A 24,251-nucleotide genomic window follows, 5' to 3' on the forward strand; every position below is an offset into this window, starting at 1 on the left:
GCTGCTGTTCAAAGATCCGGTCTGAGGCTGCCACTATGGCTCTGCAGTCCTGTCATCACTTCCAGGTTTCTGCAGACAGAGAGGAGGAGTGAAGCCTGGATGGATGCAGAGCTTCCACAATTTACTGGAAGTTCATGAGTCCTCCTGGGTTTTGTAGCTCAGACCCGGCCTGGTTCAGCAGGTTCTATTTAGCTCAGACCCGGCTGGTACAGCAGGTTCTATTTAGCTCAGACCCGGCCTGGTTCAGCAGGTTCTGGATGGCTCAGACCCGGCCTGGTTCAGCAGGTTCTATTTAGCTCAGACCCAGCCTGGTTCATCAGGTTCTATATAGCTAAGACCCGGCTGGTTAGGCAGGTTCTGGATGGCTTAGACCCGTCCTGGTTCAGCAGGTTCTATTTAGCTCAGACCCGGCTGGTTCAGCAGGTTCTGGATGGCTCAGACCCGGCCTGGTTCATCAGGTTCTATATAGCTAAGACCCGGCTGGTTAGGCAGGTTCTGGATGGCTCAGACCCGGCCTGGTTCAGCAGGTTCTGGATGGCTCAGACCTGGCCTGGTTCATCAGGTTCTATATAGCTAAGACCCGGCTGGTTCAGCAGGTTCTGGATGGCTCAGACCTGGCCTGGTTCATCAGGTTCTATATAGCTAAGACCCATCTGGTTAGGCAGGTTCTGGATAGCTTAGCATTACGACATGATTCAGGACCAATCTGTTGTTAGGCATGATCCAGGACCGACTTGTTAACTGATGTCACATTTCAGATTGGTAGCCACGCCGTGGGCTCTGCAAGGTTTTAGTGGTGGGAAACACTGCAAACTGAGACTGCTTTGCTCATGAACATGTTTTCCCAGGTGGAGCGTACTACCTGATCTCCAGGAGTTTGGGTCCAGAGTTTGGAGGCTCTATTGGTCTGATCTTCGCCTTTGCCAACGCCGTGGCCGTAGCCATGTATGTGGTGGGGTTTGCTGAGACCGTCGGGGAACTACTAAAAGTAAGTCTGCCTGTGCTGTATGTTTATGTTTACAGGGTTAAATCCCAGCTGATGATTCGTCCATCAAAATGTGTTTCAGAGTGCAGATGCTGTCATGACAAGTGAAACTAATGACATCCGAATCATCGGCACCATCACTGTCATCGTCCTCCTGGGCATCTCCGTGGCAGGGATGGAGTGGGAAGCCAAGGTATGAAGAGACTTTCTGTCTTCCTGTTCGCTTCTTCTAATTATTCAGGAGATTAACTGATTGGGTCATTTGCTTCTTTCAGGCCCAGATTTTCTTGCTCTTTGTGCTCATCACCGCCATTATTAACTACTTTATCGGATCCTTTATTCCTCTCAAATCAAAGGAGCCGTATGGCTACTTTGGCTATGATGGTAAGACCACGCCCTGGTTCTGATGACCTCCTGATGACTCAGTGTTCAGCTTTGTGAGCTGTTTCTCTCTCATGTCCACCTCAGCTTCCATCATGTGGGAGAACATGGGTCCGAACTTCCGAGACGAGACGTTCTTCTCTGTATTTGCCATCTTCTTTCCTGCAGCCACCGGTATTCTGGCCGGAGCCAACATTTCCGGAGACCTTTCTGTAAGTTAGGAGAACAGCTTTTTCTTTGGCTCAGGTCTGAAAGGCTGGGAGACTTCCAATCTGTACCACAGTCCTGTGGAGTCCCACAGGACTCAAGTCTTAGCCCACTTGTATTTTCATTCTTTCCTGCTTGGTAACAACTTTGGCATTTCCTACCACTTTTATGCAGATGAAACTCAGATTTATTTGCCCTTAAAACAAAATGACCAAAGTTCACTGATTCATATGATGGATTGGTTTAAACAATTAGATTTTTTTTAATTTTTTACATAAGAAAAAAACAAACAAAACAGAAGTCATCATGTTTGGTCCCAAGAGCATGGTGGTGTGGCGGTTAGCACCGCGGCCTCACAGCGAGGTTGCTGGTTCAAACCTCGGCTGGGGGGAGTTTGCATGTTCTCCCCTGGTATGCATAGGTTTTCTCCGTGTACGGCTTCCTTTCACTGTCCAAAGACATGATGTTAGGTTAATTGGTTACTCTAAATTCTGCCTAGGAATGAGCGGTTGTTTGTCTCTGTGTGTTGGCCCTGCGATTGACTGGCGACCAGTCCAGGTGTACCTGCCTTTCGCCTGTTAATTGCTGGGATAGCTTACCCGTGACCCTGAATTGGACTAAGCGTTGTAATTAATGAATGAATAATATTAAATAATCAGTTTATTTAAGTGTAGTTCAGCTTAAATTTCTTTTGGGGTATTAAAGTCTTTCATTTTTTTTCAGCACATTTTAGTCAATTATTTCTTTTTGTAGTCTTTCATTTCTTTTAGTAGGTGTAGGGTTTAGTTTAATATTTTATCATGAAGCCTCATATTTATGATGCTGACCACATGTGTGCACTTTTTTGTGGCTCGTTGTTTAAAATCCTTGTTTTGGTTGTTCTCAGGACCCACAGATGGCCATTCCTAAGGGAACCCTTCTGGCCATATTAATCACAGGAATTGTCTACCTGGGTGTTGCGGTTTCAACAGGTGAGTAACTCCTTCAGTTTATCTGCTCTTTAACTTGAGGTCTTTCATTTAGAAAGAACTGATATTCTCTGACTGCAGGTGCCTGCATTGTGAGGGATGCTACCGGAGGTGTTAACAACACCATCAGCTCTCAGTTCGCGTCAAACTGCACTGCAGCTTCCTGCAAATTCGGCTATGACTTCTCCTCCTGCCAATACACCAATCGTACAGAGAAGTGCAAGTACGGACTCCATAATGACTTCCAGGTATGGATCAGTTCTGGGAAGAGGCTGGAATAACACGGCAACTTCAAGTGGGTCACTTTGAATTTTCTTTGCCTTTCAGGCGATGAGCCTGGTTTCAGGTTTTGGGCCCATCATCACTGCAGGAATCTTCTCTGCCACTCTGTCCTCAGCTCTGGCCTCGTTAGTCAGCGCTCCCAAAGTTTTCCAGGTAAGAAGTAGCTGTAACGTTGTCATAGGTTCCTCTCACTAAGTTAGATTTCTTTCCATTTTAACCTTTTCCTCTCCAGCATTGTGATGGTTCGGCTGCCGTGTTCAGCTAAACAAATTAATTTTACCAAGAGCCAGCTCCCTTTATTACTTGAGGCTTATTCTTTATCTTTTAATCTGTTTATTGCTGATTTACGTGTTAATGCTGGACCTGACAGGAGAAACAAAATAAGGAAAAGGAGAAAAAGATACAGAACATGGAAAGGAGATAACCAGCCGCTACACCTGGAAAGACACAGGTGTAGCAGCATCCTATAGGCTCTGTAAGAAAGCAAAGCAGACAATCATCAGGAGCACCTACAGGAAGCCAAACATGAACAGATACATGAAAACAGAGGTGTAGCTGTTGGTGATTGGACCTGGAGGACAGCACTGCGACTAGATGAGTATGTGCATTAGGGTCCAGTTACACTGGAAAATATGGTGTGTTTGATTGTGGACCCACCTGTAGTTCTTTCAGACAGACACCTGGTTCTGGAGTGTGAGAACCTCAGTGCATTCTGGTGAACTGGATCACGTTCACACCAGTTTAACCAGAACCAAAGTAGGAGGACTCTGCTCTGGAGAAGCAAACTGCAAACTTTGACCCTGTATGCAGCCAACCTACTGTTGACTTCTTCTGTGGTGGCTGAATTCAGTCCAGAATGGACATGTGAAACCATGTCCAGTTTTTTACTGTGACGGTACAAGAAATGAGGCCCCTCCCAAACACAAGCAGAGGCCCCTCCCAACTAGGCCTGTCGCGTTAAGCAATAATTCAATTAATTGCAAGGTAAGAAAAAATGAGCACGATAAGTTTGCCTGCTGCGATCATTTTTTATTTTTTCTATCTTACTTTACCATAGACTGTGTATGACAGTAGGTTTCACAATAGAGTATCCGACTGAGCGCTCTTGTTTCTTATGGATCTCTCTCGTGTCATAATTGACAGCAGCATGTTGCAGCAGGAGACCGTGGTGAAGCACTTAACCTTTGCGGGCCGGTACGCCGCATTTGTTTACAGGGCTGCCAACCCTCACGCATCGGCCGTGAGACTCGCGCATTTGAGTGGCTTCTTACGCTCTCGCACTAAACCTTAGATTTCTCACGCTGAAATACACATCAATCGGCTAATTGAGAGGTTCGGAAGGATTCCCAGTAAGCCACATTACGTCTGGGCCGGTGTCCCGGCGTATGTGGAAGAAGCGCAGCGTGGCGTCGCAGCAGCGGTTCATTCACTGCTCATAGATCAGTCTGACACGCAGTGATGAGGGAGATATTTTGGCCTCATAAACAGCAACGATGCACAGTATTTTTTCCCCCAGTTTTTTTTAATAAAATGATACTAACTGGCAGTTTTACTGGGTTTCCCTGTGTGATCCCCATGTTTATTTTATATATATATATATATATATATATTTTGAAGGGCAGTTTTGTTAACAGAACAGAGACTTTATTTTCTATCATACTTCATGTGTTTGGGTGTGTTTGGTTTTCATTCATTGTTAATGAGATTGAGAGTCCATTCTATTTGTTTTGTTTTGTTATTTAAAATTTCTTCCAGTTCCAGTGTAAAATGTTCCTTAGAAATGAAAGTTTATTGATCTTTGAAAGGGTGTACTTGCATTATTATGGCATTGTCTTATTAGTTGAAAATGGTCTCAAAATAACCACATTAAAGCTTTGCGCAATATTATCGCTCATCGCGATAATTTCTGAGAAAATTTATTGCCCAGCAAAATTTGTTATCGTGACAGTTGGTCCGGATCTCCCAACACCCAGAAGATCCGGACCAACTTTCACTTCATGTCTGCTGTTTTTCATCTTGTTTTCTCATTTCCAGGCGTTGTGTAAGGACAACGTCTACCCCGGCATCGGACTGTTCGCCAAAGGCTACGGCAAGAACAACGAGCCGCTGCGTGGCTACCTGCTGACCTTCGGCATTGCTCTGGCCTTCATCCTCATCGGTAACGCGTGACACAGTTTTCAGTTTCTGCTCATTAGAAGCTGGTTTTCTACTGGAAAATTCATCCTGGAACAGTTTTTTCCTTTTTTTTCTTTTTAATTCACCATTTTGTTTATTTATTTTGAGTAGTTAGTTATTATTTGTATTCTTGTTTTTTAAATGTATTTTATATTTATATTCCTGTTATTTTCATTTTATTGTTGAGATTTTTGTTTTTGTTTGTATTCCTGTGGAGAGAGGGGATGCTGGCACCAACACATAAATTCACAACATTGCGAAATGTCCCTCACAGAAAGTTTGAACTGATCACGGAGACGTAGACTTTAACTGATGTTCCAGAGGCTGAGCGGTGATGTGGTGCTGCAGAGAATGGCATGATGGGAAATTATTTCCTCTAACGGGATCAGTAGATTCCGGCTCTACTAACTCGGCCATTTGGTTTCTCCTTGTTGCAGCTGAGCTGAACACGATTGCTCCCATCATCTCTAACTTCTTCTTGGCGTCCTACGCCCTGATCAACTTCTCCGTGTTCCACGCCTCCTTGGCCAACTCTCCAGGTAAGAAAGTTGTGAGACATCAGTGATGGTGGAATTTTTGAAGAAGAATTTCCAGTTCCATGGTGTTTAACTGGTGGAGGTTTAGAGGGATTATCTGAGACTGCAGGTAGAACCTGAGCTGAACGGGTTCTTCCAGAACTTCACCTCATGAGTCGAGTCAGAAGGAAATCCTGCATGTTTATTGTTTTTAGGAGAAATAAAGTGTATGGGGTCAAATGGAGGTTCATGGGAACATAAATTGTGTAATTGACATAATTTATGGGATGAGTTTTGGAAATATTTAGAAGACAGATGCATCTGAAGACTCCAGTCCTCCATCCCAGTCTGCCTCTGTACTGGAATATGACTGTTAATAGAACACCATCATGTGTTCACATTTCGCAACAGATTGATGATTAATATTTCTCTTAGTCATGTTTTCTGACCCAGCAGAGGTGTGTGATGGTGTGTTTATCTGCATCTTCATGCTTTATGCTGGTTTTGCTGCATTCAGGGTGTTTCTATTAGCTGATGACAGCGTGCAGGTGTGTGTTTAAAAAAAAAAAAACTCGGTTCAGATGATTGGTTCAGATGGCTGTCGGTTTCCTGCATCATGCCATCAGCCTGCAGCTGACTCAGCAGTTCTGGGACTTTCATAGAAAATCTGCTGATGCAGCATCTCTGTGGAGCTGTGTGTTAGATTTGCAGAAAAATGTCTGAATTCACCTGAATGTCAGGAGATTTTTTATTTTCTCCCTAAATAGTGTGTTAAAGTGGAGAAAATCATTCAGCTCCTCTGGAAGAATCCTTCATGTCCACATATCGTTTATATTTCCCATAAAATTCATCCTGGGATGCAAACAGACTTAAAATCAATGTAATTAGTTCAGCATCAATGTGACTGAAGGTTTTTTAACTTTAATGCAGCAGCAAACAGCAGCTGGATTATGTTTGACACTGATGATGATGATGATGATGATGATGCTGCCTCTTTCCATCATGTTTCCTGCTCACGAACTGAACTATACTTTCACTTAGAGATACAGTCTGATCTGAACCATCCACACAGCCGAGCATCTCTTGTTTTAAAGGCTTCATGCGTGGTTTTTCTGTTGGTTTTGGCTCAGTGGAGCAGGTTCTGCTGCTCAGAGGAAGCATATTACACCTTAAAGTTGAGATTAATACGTCTGCCACAGCACTGATAGCTGTGATCACACTCCTCTGGAAACTGGTCCTGATGTTCATGCTAATGTCCAAAGACTGATTTTATACACTGCTGTTTAGACTCTTTATCAGAAAATGGCTGGAGCTGTTCATTTTGGGCCAGGGATATTTTCTATTTGTTTTTCTACTGTTTTGAATTTAAATGCATTTTCCCAGACTACTAGAGCTGAGTTTACAATATTAATTCCTGTGTCAGTTATTGAATTCAGTCGTCCACTAAAACCTATTTAAATTAAACAAAGGTTGCTTTTTGAGACAAACGTGATTAAAATGTGATTGAGATTAATTAATTACAAAGCCTGTACTTAATTAGGTTATTTTTTAATCAAGTCTCACCCCTAGTAAATCCATACTGAGTTTTACTGAGAGACCTCTATTTAGACCTGGACATGATGATGAAGCCACTTCCTGTCAGACTTTCCACCAATCAGAGAGCTTAGATTGACGGTAACGTCCAATCAGGAGCAGCCAAAGATCAACCAGTGAGCAGAAAGTTCTATGTGTGTGTGAAAAGAAGAAAAATAATGCTCCTCTATGGCTGGAATAAAGCCAAGAAGACGTTTCTGATGCACGGTGGCGCCACAAAGCAGCTGAGCTGGAGTTGGTTTAGTGAGGACAGCAGGTAAATAGTAGCAGGAATAACTGGAAATGAGGAAAAAGTGGAAACATGGAAATAGTTTCTGTTGTGTGTTTGTTTTAATGCCAATATTTTTTTCTCCTGAAAGCCAAGACTTGAGAGAACGATGAGATGAGAAAAGACTTGGTCACTGTTGATCTGTGTGTTATTTCTACAAAGTTCTGCTTCCTTCTTCTGGTCGGCCTTTATGCTGCTAAATCTATTCATACATTCATTTTACATCATTTTTGCTTCACAATCTGACAGCTGCTACAGACTAGTTTATACTGGGATTAAAAGCTCCAGCTGCTACAGACTGGTTTATACTGGGATTAAAGCTCCAGCTGCTACAGACTGGTTTATACTGGGATTAAAAGCTCCAGCTGCTACAGACTGGTTTATACTGGGATTAAAAGCTCCAGCTGCTACAGACTGGTTTATACTGGGATTAGAAGCTGAAGCTCCTACAGACTGGTTTATACTGGGATTAGAAGCTGAAGCTCCTACAGACTGGGTTAGATTTAAAAAAAAAAAAAATAAAACCGACGGACTAAAAATTGAATTTTTAGGGCACAGTGTGAAAACATTCCTACCTGCTTTCTTGTTGATTTTGGTGAAGAACGTTTCACTGAAAACTGATGTAAACAACTGAGCTAAAGTTTAAATTGAGTTTTGTGCTTTTTGTTTCCTCTTCACTTTCAAACCTCCAGCAGAGATGCAGGTACAGATTCTCTGCTTCTGCTCTCTCCGCAGGTCACATGGACCTAAATGGTAGCTGACTCATAGATTTTACTCTGTAAAAACCCAGTGTGATGGTCTCTGTGGTCTCATCAGGGCCAGCTTGTCCTCTCTGGGACGTGTATAATCTACAGTCAGTGCACCGTTTACGTCCTGTGGTTTGTTTCAGACTCTGTAATTGTGTAACCACACATACCAGTTATAGTCCATTACTAAAACCCCTTTAGTCTAGTCTTTGTGGTAAATGAATGTGGTCCCCATTAGCTTCTAAAAGCATCTGGTGTCCAGTCTAGATGACTGCTAACTCCCATTTCTTAACCCAAACACACTTCCAGCTCCAACCCTAATGGCATCCATGCTCTTTAACAGCAACATTTACTGTATTATGAAAATCTTCAGACATGTTCATGGAGGAGGACCACCATCAGGTCTCCCCATCATTTCTAATTAAACTTATCCTTTTAACAGAAAGTGTGTTTCCTCACTTTACAGTCAGTATTAATTCTGTGACTAGCAGAGTGTATTTTAATCATTGACCTGAACTTCACTTGTTTTGTTGTTGTGTGACTGATGCTTCAGGCTGGCGTCCCAGCTTCAAATACTACAACATGTGGGTTTCATTAGCCGGAGCCATCCTGTGCTGCGTGGTGATGTTCGTCATCAACTGGGCCGCCGCCCTTCTCACCAACGTCATCGTGATGGCTCTGTACATCTACGTCAGCCACAAGAAGCCAGGTGAGCGAGTGAGACCAGAATTAAGCCACTGAGTCTAGGACATGCTAACAGGGTGCTATCAGAGCTCCTTGTGATGTCAGTTGATAGTTTAGTTCAACGCTGAACTGCAAGAGAAGTAACAGTGTCCGGTTAATGTCTCTGTTCCCCTCTGGAATGAAACAAGTGCCACAAAATGTATAAATATATAGAATATAAGAAAATTAGTCATCATCTCGGAGTTAACAGAGAGGGAAACCCAACTGACTGGTTTAATCAGGCTTCATTGATGAGTACAGTTAAGTCTCATCTACATAAAAATAAGCATTTATCGCATGCTGTCTAATATTACCTAAAAGAAGCATGAACAACATAAAGACTATCGGTCCAAGTACAGAACCCTGAGGAACTCCATGACTACAGGATAACTGTACGATACTACAAGATTTGATATTGATCCGTTACCAAGTAAATAAAGGACTAGTATCGACAGTATTTATGATTATATTAGCTATCAGAATTAAATAATAATAATAATACATTGGATTTATCCTGCCCTCATGACAAGATCTCAAAGGTCTGCAGGTTGAAGAAAGAAAAATAAAAACATGTTAATGCAAAGCCACCAATCTGGAATTAATGTGTTCTTTTTGTTTACGCATTAGAATATAAAGTTAAGGCTTGTGCCATATTAAGAATCCGAATTTGGCATTAACTCGGCGAGCATTTGGGTGCCTTGTCACAGCAGTGAACCGAATCACCCTCAGAGCATCCTCACTCTGAGAAGTCACATGACACAATCTGTCTGGCCCTCAAAATTATTTTTAAACTTTCTCAAACTTTTCTCAGACCCACAGTTTTTTCTGTATATACACAAATCAATATATGAAAGCAAAGACCTTTTTCCTGGATTCCCACCAATGTAATCATCATTGTTACAAGCCTCATGGTTTTCTCTCAAATCGCCTCAGAGCAGAGGGTACACCCACTACGGCTCCATTCATTTCCATTTTACGTTTTTTTTCTCAGCTTTTCTGCTCTACTCAGTAGGTGAGGGTGTTTTTAAGTTGTCATTACAACTACATGTAAGAGTGTAGATTCATAAAATTCTTATCTGTGTGCTCGGCAGACCCTTCTGCCGCTCACCGTTTAAAATTTTTTTTGATGCAACATTTCGTGTTTAAGAGCGACTGCTGTCTACTCAGCAGGCACAGAATGTCTATCCACAGAGCAACGCCAACGAGCAGTATCTGTTGTGTAACATTGGAATCATGCACACACCTCTTAGAAACATTGATATATAGTAATCCTGAGCAACAGATGCATTTAATAAACCAACAACAGTTATTTGTTCATAATGAATGCTGGTGATTCAAGTGTGATGATTAAGCATTTAAATACAGACACATGACTGCTTGCCTCGTCTCTCAAACACATGCATATATTTCATAAAGGTGTTTCTACATGTTAGCCAGTATGTGTGTGCAGCCCCTCCTTCACACTCGTAAGGGCCTGCTCCATCACCACAGCAACCAGTTACACAGAAGCTCCCCTTAAATAACTGCCCCCATCATATGTGTATGTATATCCCAGCAGGCAGTAGCTGCATCGGTTTTCTAGATTCATAAAGAGATATATCTGAATATCATCTAGTATTAAAACGCATGGGGAGGTATCAGTGGCTCAACTAGTTGAGCAGCTACCCTATATACAGAGGCTACAGCTCCTCGGTGCAGCCGGCCCAGGTTCGAGGTGCTGCAGGTCATTCCTCGCTCTCTCCGACTCACCTTTCTTGTCCGGCAACTATTAAAATAAAGGCTACTAAAAAAAGTATTAAAATGCTTAAAATGATAATGCTGTATTACCACATGGTACCATGTTGTACCACAGTACCAAGTACTGGTCCAAGTACAGAACCCTGAGGAGCTCCATGGCTTACTCCGCTGAGAGAAAGACTCGTCATTTAGATTAATAAAATGGAATCAGATAAATATGACTTAAACCAGACGAAATTAAAGAAACAAGACATATTTAACAGATTTCAATCATCCAATCAACCAAACAGGAGTCAACAGCAGAATCGGCTGTTTGACAGAAAGATCTGGACTGTTTTTCATGGTCACAACCCACATACTCAACTCTGCTGCTCATCCCACATTTTCCTTACAGATGTGGCTCCATTTAAAAAGACAAATAAACAGAATTTCCAGAGGTATCAGATTTATTGTTACAGGAAATAATCCACCAAACTCTCATTAACTGACTTTTTCCGATCGGTTTATATCAGTTAAAACCATAAATAATTTAGTTTATTCTTCTATCATTATTTTTTTCATTTTGTATTTCCACATCTCTTATCAATGAATTTAATCTGAATGTATTTCTAATATTGTCAATTACATATATCTAATCTTCTATTTATCCTGCATCCGGTTTCCTGGAGGTTTTGTTCTTATTAGTTTGGTTTTTATCCCAGTTTCTGTTTTTTTTTTCTGAGCCGGGTCAGAACCTTTTCCTACTTCATCACTGGTTTCTGTGACGGTGGTGAATTCGTCACTCTGCCTCACCTCTGACCACAAAGCTAGTCCGTGAATAATCAAGTGCACGCTCTCATTGTAACATGCAGCTCCACACAGAGGAGGCTTTTCCTCTGACCCAAACACGACGTGGGTGAGTCGGCCTTTGGCTGAGTGGACCGGTCCATAAACACACATTCTAACTCCACTCTGTGTTTTTTGCCTGCATGCGTCCTCTCATCCAGATGTGAACTGGGGCTCGTCCACCCAGGCTCTGACCTACCACCAGGCCCTGACCCACACTCTGCACCTCAGTGCAGTGGAGGACCACATCAAGAACTTCAGGTACTGAACATGAGCATACCTGTAGAACCGAGCTGTTTGATGTGGGATGTAATCAGACTAAAACAAGTTTAATCAGACCACTCAGTCTCATTTTCGTGCACGGAGAGGCTGTAGTTCTGTTTTTGAGGATATAGTGGTGACCACGTGCTTCTGGACTGTTCCCATGGCGGCGAACCAAGCAGGGGATTAAAAAGCATCTGATGGAGCTTCAGAACGACTCATCTGAGCCCCTTTTCTCCTCCTATCACATCTATTAAATCCCTTTGCTTCAAATATTTGCTTTGATGTTTGCTATGCTGCTCTTTCTTTGTGGGTTAACCCTTAAAAGCTATTACATGTATTTCTATATATATAAAAAAACAACATTCAGACCAAAAATAGTAAAAAAACTAGCTTGCAGTTTTACATTAAAAAAAATAAAACAGATGAGCTAAACATAGTTTAAAATAAAAGCCTGGATTTTTAAGGGTTAATTAACAAAGATGTTAGTAAAAAGATGAAGAGGTAAATCTGTGCTGATTATCTTTTTCTCCGTGTGACCAGACCTCAGTGTTTGGTGATGACCGGTTACCCCAACTCCCGTCCTGCCCTCCTGGATCTGGTCCACAGCTTCACCAAGAACGTTGGCCTGATGATCTGTGGTCATGTCCGCACGGTGAGGAGACTTTTCTTTTATTTGGTCTCTTTCATGAAATCTGTTTACAACTGAAAAAAAGAGTTGGGTCTGTGTAAAACGTAAATAAGACCAAAAATTCAATGATTTTCAAATTTCATCAGCTCGTATTTTATTCCTAGTAGAAGATAACCAACATATCAGATGATGAAACTGAGACATTTTACCATGTGATGGAAACTGAGGATGATGATTCTCCTGTGAAGCCATGCTGTTGTGATGAAGAAGGAGCAGAGGGGCTCCTGAAAACACAGAAAACTCTTAAAACCCCCCAAAAGACTCAGATGGAGGGATGCAGGAGAGGATTAGATCAATAAAATCTGAAGACAGAAATGAGAAAATGAAAAAGATCTGTGCAGACCAGCTGAGGAAACAAAAACAAGGCTGACTTTCCTCTTTTTGTCCCTGGATCGGTGTGTGTGGAAGTTGGAGCACTCACTGTTACATCTCACGTTTGGAAAGCAGAAAAGCATCCAGATCCATCTCTCTCTAAGGGTGGCCATGGCGGCCGCTTTCGCTCCAAAAGTCTGTGCGAGGAAATAAGAATCCCAAAAAGTTCCTGCAGCGGTAGGAGCCCGTGGTTCCTCTGCTGGTTCCGGACCCGAATCAGGGGGAATTAAAGCTGCGCGTTCAGGTCGTGCAGGAGTCCCACATGAAGGCGCGAGACGGCTGCAGGCTCCAAGATGCAGCTTTTCACCTGTCCACTGATAACAAGCTGGATGCTCCCTCTCCTCTTTAGTCTGCAGGACACGCCGTCCATGCTTTCCACAAACTAGTTCACATCTTCATCCAGGTTTCCACTTTGCCTCAGACCATTTTAAATGAGCTTTGGTCCAGAGGAGATGGCGCTGGTTCTGGATCCTGTTCACATCTGGCTTCTTCTCTGCATGATGGAGCTTTAACCTGCATTTGTGGATTTCAGGATGAACTATGTTTACAGACAGTGGTTACTGGAAGTCTTCCTGAGTTCATGCAGTGGTTTCCAGTAGAGAATCATGTCTGGTTTTAAAGCAGATCACCAGCATCCAGCCTTGTCCCATGCATACAGAGATTTCTCCTGATTCTCTGAATCTTCTGATGATATTCTACACTGTAGATGGTGGATCTTCAAAGTTTGAGGAACATTTTTCTGAAATTGTTCTACAGTTCTAGATCCAGTTTGTCTCAGATTGGTGAGCCTCTGTCCATCTTTCCATCTGAGAGACTCTGCCTCTCTGAAATGCTCCTTTTATACCCAGTCATGTTACTGACCTGTTGCCAGGTAACCTGGTTAGTTGTCAAATGCTCCTCCATTTCTTTTCCAGCCTTTTGTTGCTCCTGTTCGGCTCATATTTTCCAGTCTCAGTTTCATCATCTGACATGTTGTTTATCTTCTTCTGGAAATAAAAGATGAGTTGATGAGATTCTGGTTTTATTTGCATTTTACACCGCTTTTTCCAACTTTTTTGGAATTATGGTTGTAAAAACAAACAAAAACTTCATTTCAGTTCATTCTTTAATAAAAAGCAGATTGAGTATGTTAATAAAGAAGTCTTTATTCCGTGTGATAAGCGTCTCTGATGAGGGCTAACTCTGCTTTAAACAGAGCTGTCAGGGATGTTCAGGGTTAAAACCTTTTTACTAATCCCCTGCTGGGTATAAATGTTTCACAATGGAAAGGCCATGCTAGGTGGATGAATGCAGGCTCTGTACAGTCCTCTCTGACTGGGGAACATGTCGTCCTCCATAAGTGGCCTCTGATCTGCCTCCTGCCTGTTGCTGTTGCTTCATTACGGCTGAAAATGAGCCGGGCTCTACCTAAATGGTGTAAACATTTCCAGATAATGACATTACAGTTTCCTGGCTGAAGGGCAGCTTTGTTGAACATTTCTCCCTTTCAGAAGGGTACTAAGCATCTGATTCAGTAACTCTCAGATCACAGTATTACATCATACCTCCCATTATTATTGGAAACAACCCAGTAAAACCTTGTTGAGCCAGAAAGAGAAACAACAAACGATGGAGACTGGCCTACGCTGCAGACCTAAACCAAGACATGCAGCTTTTAATTATAAGCTTTTATCTTGAGGAGATAATAAAACCAGTAACTCCAGCCTCAGTTAACATGACTGTCATTATTAAATAACTAAAACGAAACATTCAGGTGTGTTAACACGATGCCAAGGAGGAAAGACATCAGCAATGATCTTAGAGAAGCAGCTGTTGCTGTCCATCAGTCTGTGAAGGGTTAACAGGTCACGTCCAGACTATCTGGAGTCCATCCTTCTGCAGACAGACAAGATAGCTGTCAGTGTTCCCAGGAGACCCGGGAAAACCCCCCAGATCTACATCTCAGACTCTCTGGGCCTCAGTCAGCATGTTAAATGTTAAAGTTCCTCAAAAGCCAGAACCAGTATGGCTTGTTGGGAAGGGTTGCAGGAGAAAAAAGAACATGGCAGCATGGCTTAGGATGGCAAAGCTGCATCTGAACAAACCACCAGACTTCTGGATTAAGGTCCTCTGGACAGACCAGAGTGGACATGTCTGGTCTCCACAACGTGCTTTCACCTGTGGAGGGATGGTGGTCTGGACACATTGATTATTTATTTATTTATTTAATGTCCTGATAAATAAAACCTTTGAACTGAGACGTGAGCTCATTTCTTTTTCACATTTCAGTTCAAAGGTTGTAAAGTTTGTTGTGTGGCTCCCCTGCAGGGCTACAGAAGGCCGAACTTTAAGGACCTGGTCACGGATCAGACCCGGTGTCAGCGCTGGCTGCTGAAGAGCGAGACCAAAGCTTTCTACACTGCCGTGTTTGCTGAGGACCTGAGGCAGGGTTCTCAGTACCTGCTGCAGGTAAAAATACTTCTTCGCAGGCAAAATAAAACATCTGGTTTCTTAGTTTAGGTTTTATTTTCCTCTTAAACACATTGGCTGGTCAAAGCTGCAACTCACTCAACAATAACAACAGATCGATACTTTGATCAGGGCATTTATATCCTTATTGTCTTACCATGTTGCCTAATTATTCACAAAATAACAACTACAGGGGGGAAAACGCATTTACGTGGCAACCGACTGCCTCCAGCATCATTTCATCCCATCATGCTGCCATTTATTTAAATCCCACAGTACTGTTGGTCTGTTTGTTTCTAAAGATCAGAACTGGCAACAGTCCCTAAGTCAAAGGAGAGACGTCAGTTATTTACTGTTTGTTTGCTCTACAGGCTGCCGGTCTGGGCCGTCTGAAGCCAAACACCCTGGTTCTGGGCTTCAAGAACGACTGGAGGGACGGTGACATGATGAACGTGGAGACCTACATCAGTATGATCCAGTAAGTGGTGCCAACAGGTACCTGTAACCAGGGGTTAAAGTAGGCCAGAACCCTCCAGAGATAAGCTCCGCCACCTCTGGGCTGAGCTTCACCACCTTAGTGATATAAATAAATGATTCAGTTCATACTGGCACTAGTGCCGTGGATCATTTTCACGTAGATTCCATCTATTTCACATAAAACGATGACAGAAAAATATCTAATAGATACGATGGACAATGACAGAAACAAGTCTAATTTATTTAACTGAGTAATTGTAAATGAAAGGGTAAATAGATGCTGAGATGTTGTTTAAAACCAACTAAACTGACTGGTCCCAGTACACCCTGTATAGCTACTGACCACTGAGAGGTGTTTACCTATTCCAGAGGTATCTATAGTCCATTTAACATCACAGAAAACATCTGAATTACAGTCTCACTGCAGGAGAATAAATCTGGTTTTCTTTTTTTTTATGTACTTGATTAAAAACATTCCAGAGCCTTAGATCTGAAATGAACTCAGACATAAGAAAAACTAAAGAAGATGGAGAAAACTTCTCTATACATGTCTCTGATGCTCCGTGGATGGAGAGACAGGTGAGGAGACAGGAAGTAGAGGAGAGCAACGAGAAGAGGAAAGAGTAGGTGGAGGACATGAGAGGGAGGGTTTGTGTTCCAGTTTCAGATGAAGCTGGTCTGTGTTCTGGTCTCTAGAGACGTGTGCGTGGTAACCGTCCATCGATGGCTCTGTGTGTTCAGCCTCTCCACCTGCTGCAGGTCACGGCATGGAGGACGTATGAAAACATGGAAACTCATTTCTTTAGTCAATGTTTTTATAATTTGGTGCATTCATGCAGGAAATTAGTCTCAGTGTTTGAGTCCAGTTTCAGCCCATAATGTTGATTTTATCTCTTATTAAATAGCAGATTTAGAGTTTTTCTATTTTTATATATTTTTGTCTTATTTTTTTTTTATGTATCACTATTTTTATTTAGCTCTGTAGGACAAATGATCTTATTTTATTTTTTATTTTTTATATTTATATATATTTTTTTCTTTTTTCTTTCTTATTATTATGTAATTTCCCCAATGTGGGACAAGTAGTCCTATTTTATAAATCAATGGTTTGTAAACTCATGTTTACGAGTCCTGTAAAACAAACAAAAGGAAAGTGGTGTGACGTGTTCACCAGCAGAACTAAAACAAAATCCAGTTTTTCCCTCTGATCTGTCTGAGCTGTAGCTTGTTGAACTTCCTGAGAGTCGGAGCTACGACACTCCCTGTGTACTCGTGGTTACCCAGAAATGTGTTTTGCTGCTCACACAGTCATGTGACACTGGTCCTGATTGGAAAGTGTGGGATTATGGAATTAGAGGCGATGGTCAGGCTAATACACTCAGTTATGTGATCTTTACCCTCCACCCACACAGCTGATTCCAGTTCTGTCCTCTTCTTTCCCAGCGATGCCTTTGACTTTCAGTTTGGTGCTGTCATCCTGAGGCTGAAGGAAGGACTGGACGTGTCCCACATCCAAGGACAAGGTATCCGACTGGACTCAGAAACACGTTAGCAGCTTGGCCAACATCAGATGTTAAAACCAACATCTCCTCCTGTTGTTTTATTCTATTTTTGAACTTTTTCTTCCCTCCATCTGACTCCTGCTTCTGTTTCCTGTCAGATGACCTGTTGTCCTCCCAAGAGAAGTCCTCAGGAACGAAGGACGTGATCGTGTCCATCGACACTAGCAAAGACTCTGATGGTGATTCGTCGAAGCCGTCTTCAAAGGCCACCAGCCTCCAGAATAGCCCGGCCATCCAAAAAGGTCAGCCTCATCACCTGCTTCTTTATGCTTCCAGCTGCAGGTCACGAGGAGCCCAGGTGGATCCTTGTTGCCATGGTGATGTTTCTTTGATACCAGAACCGTCTCATTCTGTCACGGTTGGGCTCTTAGTTCAGAGGCTGTTCTGAGAAGCTGTTTTAATCCTTCAATGCCTGTGACAGGAAGTCGCTTCGGACTGCCGTGACCCCGGATGTCCCACCGGGCCATGTTTGTTAGTCCACAGCTGCCTGTGGCCACACTGTGTTTGTGTGTGTGTGTGTGTGTTTATGTGTGACAGAAACATCACCATCAGCGTAGTGTGTAAGTGCCACCCACACAAGCAAAACAAGCAAACTCTTCCCACATTGTGGGACATGTGGGTCCAAGCAGCACCAGCAGAACTTCCCCTGGTCCATGAAGGCAGCACAGAGCATGTCACACATCTGCTGGCAGAAACACAGAATCATACAAGCTTTTCATTCATGTGCAGCATCATCACATCAGCTGATTAATTATTGTATTTAATTTCCTCACAATAAGCCGTTCATATCAGCTTTAAATCCCTTTTTCTGTTTCCTGCCTCTCAACCACATGTACAGCTGTTCCTTAATCATTTTACTTTATTATTTATTACTTATTTATTATTTATCCTTATTCATTTTTGTTTTGTTTTTTATATTTATTTTTTGTTTTTGTTTTTTTTTTATGGTCTTTTCCATTTTATTTATAGTTTTTAATTTCTATTTTTTAAAGATATAAATGGTTTGTTTTTTATTTTAGTCATTTTTATATACTTTTATTTATTTATTTTAATATATTTTATTTTTCTTTTCTTTTCTTTTTTATTTTCATATTTTTATTTTATATAATTTTTATGTTTAAATGTTTTATTTTTTAACTTTTATTTTTTATAATGTTTAAATTTAATTAATTAAATTTCATATATTTATATTCTTTTTCTTTTGTTTTTTTTTCTTTTACTTTATTTACATATTTTTTATTTTATTTAAATTATGTATATGTTTGATTGTAAAGGGACACTGTGTAATGTCCATCTAATGTTGTAATTGTGTATCATTCTAACATATAGCACATTCTAGTCTCACTTTCTCAACATGTATTGCAACAACGGTAGCTGCCGTGTGTCAAAAAGCTTCAACAACACAGATGAAAGAACGTTATCTGGTAGTTCATGGAGGTTCACTCAGGTCAGGAAGTTTGTGATTTCATAAATATTGCAAACTGCATCAACCTGTCAGATATGGTTCCTCTGTGTTTGAAGGTAGAATGGTTCTCACAGCAGGACCAGATCTTGACACAGCACCGGCTTTTAGTCCCAGTAAAACCAGCTTATAAAGTCTTCCCACTGGCTTTTAGTCCCAGTAAAACCAGCTTATAAAGCCTTCCCACGGGCTTGTAGTCCCAGTAAAACCAGCTTATAAAGCCCTTCCACTGGCTTTTAGTCCCAGTAAAACCAGCTTATAAAGCCTTCCCACGGGCTTTTAGTCCCAGTAAAACCAGCTTATAAAGTCTTCCCACTGGCTTTTAGTCCCAGTAAAACCAGCTTATAAAGCCTTCCCACGGGCTTGTAGTCCCAGTAAAACCAGCTTATAAAGCCTTCCCACTGGCTTTTAGTCCCAGTAAAACCAGCTTATAAAGCCCTTCCACTGGCTTTTAGTCCCAGTAAAACCAGCTTATAAAGCCTTCCCACGGGCTTGTAGTCCCAGTAAAACCAGCTTATAAAGCCTTTCCACTGGCTTTTAGTCCCAGTAAAACCAGCTTATAAAGTCCTTCCACTGGCTTTTAGTCCCAGTAAAACCAGCTTATAAAGTCTTCCCACTGGCTTTTAGTCCCAGTAAAACCATCTTATAAAGCCTTCCCACGGGCTTGTAGTCCCAGTAAAACCAGCTTATAAAGCCTTCCCACTGGCTTTTAGTCCCAGTAAAACCAGCTTATAAAGCCTTCCCACTGGCTTTTAGTCCCAGTAAAACCAGCTTATAAAGTCTTCCCACTGGCTTTTAGTCCCAGTAAAACCAGCTTATAAAGCCTTCCCACTGGCTTTAAGTCCCAGTAAAACCAGCTTATAAAGCCTTCCCACGGGCTTGTAGTCCCAGTAAAACCAGCTTATAAAGCCTTCCCACTGGCTTTTAGTCCCAGTAAAACCAGCTTATAAAGCCCTTCCACTGGCTTTTAGTCCCAGTAAAACCAGCTTATAAAGCCTTCCCACTGGCTTTAAGTCCCAGTAAAACCAGCTTATAAAGCCTTCCCACGGGCTTGTAGTCCCAGTAAAACCAGCTTATAAAGCCTTCCCACTGGCTTTTAGTCCCAGTAAAACCAGCTTATAAAGTCCTTCCACTGGCTTTTAGTCCCAGTAAAACCAGCTTATAAAGTCTTCCCACTGGCTTTTAGTCCCAGTAAAACCAGCTTATAAAGTCTTCCCACTGGCTTTTAGTCCCAGTAATCTGATCCACATCAAACCTCATCCCCTTCAAACCTGATCCACATCACATCTGATCAGCAGTTCTACTTCTCTAATAAACAAACCCAGTAAAACCGCATTGTTTACAGTAGGTCAGTTTGGTTCCAGTTTAACATCATCATGATGTTTACAGCGGTTCTGATCCCAGTTCAGCGTCATCATGGCCAAGTTACAGTTTATGGAAACTTTCTTTTGCTGAACACATCTAGTGGAGCCAGTCTGAAGGAGTTAACATTATTTTCATACAAAGGTAGTATCAAGCTAACGTTTATGCTGCTGTGGCTCTAAGCTCGCTGCTAACATAGATGCTAACATTAGCTATATATTACAGTGACTAACCTCTCCAGGTGTGTTTGAAGGTGGATGAGGTGGATGAGGTGGATCCGGCGTCCTGGATCTTTATACCACAGATGTTCTACTTCGCTGCTCTTACACTGGTTGCTTTATTAAGCTTTTCATACCTAAAAGTTATGATGGCACTGCAGCAACAGCTGTGTTCTCCGGTGCTATCTTTTCTTTTTTAATTGATTGCATGTGCACTGCAGATGTAACACTACATCTTACGTACATGTACGTACATGTTACACTACATGTTACGTCTGGAGAGATGACAGCAGACAGGAGATCTGACAGAAAGAATATTATGAAAAATATTGTTCACAAGTCTCAAATACTAGTCCAAGTTGAGTGTCATGTCACTTGAAATGTGCGACTCGAGTACAAGGCCCAGACTCGATTCACCATCTAAAGTAGCATTGCCCCAGCAAAGTATTGTTGTGGCAGAATCATGCTGCAGAGATGTTTTCCACCAGCAGGGACTGGAAAATTGGTCTAAAACCCCCTTGAGTCTTTCAGAGATGTTAGAAAATTGCTAAAGAAACACAAAGTGGTTTAAAGGGAAATGTTTGAATGTGGAGTTAAAGCTCAGACCTCAGTGTGGCAGGTCTTAAAGATGGCTGACCACCAGTGGAACCAGCTGGAGATGTTTGACATAGAAGAATTGAACAGATCAAACTGTAGCCCAGCAGCTATGTCAGCACATCTCAACCTCAGATCTGAGGCCACACACTGAACACACCATGACCTGGTGTTGAAGAAATATTAAGAATGGCAGGTTAATCCTCTCAGAGTCCTGATGGCCATCATTAACTAAGGGTCTGTGCTGTTCTCATCCTCAGTGTTCATCTCTATCAGTGAATCTGGGATAAATCCTGGAAATCCAGAGGGATTTAATGCATATTTAATCCGGTCTTGACTCAGGTTATATTTGATCATCCATGTGTTTGAGGTTTCACTCAGATCTAGACAAGGCAGGTTTATCTGTGCATCACATTTCATGTACAGTACAAATCAAAATGCTTTGCTTTAAAACATAAAAACAAAGTACAAAAGATACATAAAAATAGAAGAATAAAAACTAACTGAAAAGAATAAAAGAAATAAAAACAGAACAAGCTAAAATAGAGATAGCAGAATACATATCATGGGTTACATATGATACAGACATCAATGGGAAATACATCATCGTCGTCGTGACCATCGTGATCATTGTACATGTAGGAAAATAAGAGAGAAAAGGAAAAACTTTCTGGACTTTTTGAGGACACAAGCAGCAGCATTCTGGATTAGCTGCAGTTGTCTTAATGATTTGTTAGAAAAACCTGTAAAAACTCCATTACAGTAGTCAAGACTACTGAAAACAGATGATGAGGTAGTTTTTGATCATGGTGAGCCATCAGTCTCTTTATTCAAGATCTATTCTTCAGGTGATAAGAGGATGATTTGGTTCCTCCTTTAATATGACTTAAAATTTTGTCCAAAATGACACAAAGATTTCTGCACTGAACGTTGGTGACTGAAGCTGGACACTAGCCTTTGGTTCCAAACACAATCATTTCAGATTTATCTTTAATTAGCTGAAGAAAGTTCTGGGACATCCAAATGCTGATTTGACAGTGACATTAACTGAAGCTTTGTCCTGGACCAGAGACCCCTGGTGAGACAGTAAAACAGCTGAGTGTCATCAGCATAATTATGATCAGATGTTTGGTTTGTTTCCATGATCTGAGCTAATGGGAACATGTAGGTGCTGAACAATAGGGGATCCAACATGGATCCTTGGGGAACTCCACATGTAGATCTATAGTTACCATCTGATACAAAGTAGTTCCTGTCTTTCAGGCAGGATTCAAACCAGTTCAGAACTGGACCAGAAATTCCCACCAGTTTTCCATTTGGTCTGACAGGATATTCCTGTTGACTGAGACGTAACAGAAACAAACTTCTGTCTGTGTTTAGGTGGATACTCTTAAAGACTTTGATGAGGGCAGTTTAGAGCCGAATCCTGACTGAAACAGTCCGATTTTAAGAGAGGAGTTGACTATATGAAGGTTTGAAAGAAGAATATCAGGAGCAGGATGAAGACGTCAACTCCCCAGAAGTTTTCTGGCTGATGGGATTAAATCTGGACATTGTACCATTGTTGATTTTAAGGGCACACAAACACAGCCCAGATCTACTGTGATGGTCCATCAACATTTCACTTTATTTCTTTCTCTCTCTTTTTGTTTTGTTTTTCCCAGATGACGATGATGATGGAAAAGCTCCGACTCAGCCCCTGTTGAAAAAAGGCAGGAGATCCGCTTCATTTGGACCTTCTCCTCCCCGTCTGCTTAATTTGGATGTTTTTTCTAGCTCTTTTTGTTTCTCTGTGCTCCTTCTTTCTGCTAGTTCTTTTTCCCCCATCACCTCATTTCTCACAGTAGCTGTAGAATTCCTCTCATCCTGCATCCTGTCGTCTGTCTCCTCTCCATCCTCTATCTTTCCAGCCCTCTTCTGATTGGTTTGGAAGACTAACATCTCATCTTCTCCTCCTTCTTCTGTGTCCAGCTTCTAGCCTGACGCTCAGTCTGACCTTCTCCTGGATGTGATTGTGTTTTTAATCCAGCTTTCAGTAGTTAGTGTGTGTGCTGTGCTGCTTCTTTTCTCTGGAGGTGCTGGTCTTCTGGAGCTTTCTCTTCCAGGATGTCTTCATGTTTCCAGCTTCTCCTGGTTTTTCTGGCTGTGTTTGCTGCAGAGTGTTCAGAAGAAAAAACACTGTTCAGACCATATTCCATCCGATTTAGAGACCAGTCCGTCTCCTGATCTGATGGTTTTTACTCTGAAGAGATTGAACCTTTGCAGGAAAACATGGCTTACAGCTGCAGCTCTGGGATTCAGCAGATTTCCTCCTAGTTTGATTAGACAGGTGTTTTCAGTTCCCGTTCTCATATAGAGGTAGTTAAACATGGATCCTACAGACACACAGAAGCAAACATCAGGCATTTTCCAGTTTGTCCAGTTGGAATAAACACAGTACAGCTCCACCTCCTCTGGGACTCGTCCATCTAAAGACTTTTCTTCTCTCCTTGTCTTTGTGTTTGGTGGTCGTCGTTACAGACAAAAAGAGTCCGACGGTGTCTTTGAACGTGTCTGACCAGAGACTGCTGGAGGCCAGCCAGCAGTTCCAGCAGAAACAGGGGAAGGGCACCGTGGACGTCTGGTGGCTGTTTGATGATGGAGGTGAGTCTGCCCATTCTCCTCTGACATCAACAAGAAGTTCTGGTCCAGACAACTGCGGCTCGCTGGATATTTTCTTCAGACCATTCTCTGGAAACTCTAGACATGGTTGTGTGTGAAAATCCCAGTAAATACTCAGACCAACAACCATGCCACGTTCAAAGTCTCTTAAATCCCCTTTCTTCCTCATTCTGATGCTCAGTTTGAACTTCAGCAAGTCGTCTTCACCATGTCTACATGACTAGATGCTACCGTGTGATTGGCTGGTTAGATATCTATGTTAACAGGAAGTTGAACATGTGGAGCTGATGGTGGACAGTGAGTTTATATGGTGTTCAGCAACCATGAGTCATATTAATATGAAATATGCACTAAAATGACTGAAAAAAAAATCTGTTTTCTAATAATTATGACATTAAAAGACTAGATGGATAGATTGGAGATGACGGCGTGTATCAGCCCAGCTGTGTGTGAAGACATATTGAGGGCCTGAGGCGTATCACACACATTTCAGACTATGTGATCAGTGACAGTAGAAATCTGTCTCATCCTCATGTCAGTGTCAGCAGTGAAAACCCACTCTGACACGGTGGAGTCTGGTCATCACTTCACACTGCAGATCCCTGCAGGACTCTTCTGGTCACGGGTCACATCTGAAGATGCCTTAAATACTTTCTGAATTCTTGGTCTTTCTAATCTAAGTCTGCAGGCAGGATATCTGAAGTATCACAACACCATGAGCCGCCAAAAGAATTTGGC

At 42.0% G+C, this 24,251-nt stretch overlaps 1 protein-coding gene across 2 annotated transcripts in view; it reads left to right on the plus strand.

Annotated features, from left to right (window-relative positions):
- Positions 1–24,251, plus strand: part of slc12a2 (solute carrier family 12 member 2) — a 61,658-nt gene that overhangs the window by 22,576 nt on the left and 14,831 nt on the right. The window contains exons 5-22 of one of the 2 annotated variants that reach the window (XM_041969868.1): positions 849–988; positions 1,068–1,178; positions 1,261–1,369; positions 1,454–1,578; positions 2,460–2,544; positions 2,623–2,789; positions 2,869–2,976; positions 4,858–4,981; positions 5,436–5,537; positions 8,674–8,829; positions 11,567–11,666; positions 12,210–12,321; positions 15,037–15,177; positions 15,549–15,655; positions 17,098–17,177; positions 17,315–17,458; positions 22,517–22,564; positions 23,373–23,495. In XM_041969868.1, the coding sequence (XP_041825802.1) occupies positions 849–988; positions 1,068–1,178; positions 1,261–1,369; positions 1,454–1,578; positions 2,460–2,544; positions 2,623–2,789; positions 2,869–2,976; positions 4,858–4,981; positions 5,436–5,537; positions 8,674–8,829; positions 11,567–11,666; positions 12,210–12,321; positions 15,037–15,177; positions 15,549–15,655; positions 17,098–17,177; positions 17,315–17,458; positions 22,517–22,564; positions 23,373–23,495 (2,082 nt within the window). The remainder of the gene's footprint in view (positions 1–848; positions 989–1,067; positions 1,179–1,260; positions 1,370–1,453; positions 1,579–2,459; positions 2,545–2,622; positions 2,790–2,868; positions 2,977–4,857; positions 4,982–5,435; positions 5,538–8,673; positions 8,830–11,566; positions 11,667–12,209; positions 12,322–15,036; positions 15,178–15,548; positions 15,656–17,097; positions 17,178–17,314; positions 17,459–22,516; positions 22,565–23,372; positions 23,496–24,251) is intronic. The other variant, XM_041969869.1, reaches the window with a different exon arrangement.

The sequence above is a fragment of the Melanotaenia boesemani genome, chromosome 19 (genome assembly GCF_017639745.1).
Source record: "Melanotaenia boesemani isolate fMelBoe1 chromosome 19, fMelBoe1.pri, whole genome shotgun sequence".
Classification (NCBI taxonomy): Eukaryota; Metazoa; Chordata; class Actinopteri; order Atheriniformes; family Melanotaeniidae; genus Melanotaenia; species Melanotaenia boesemani.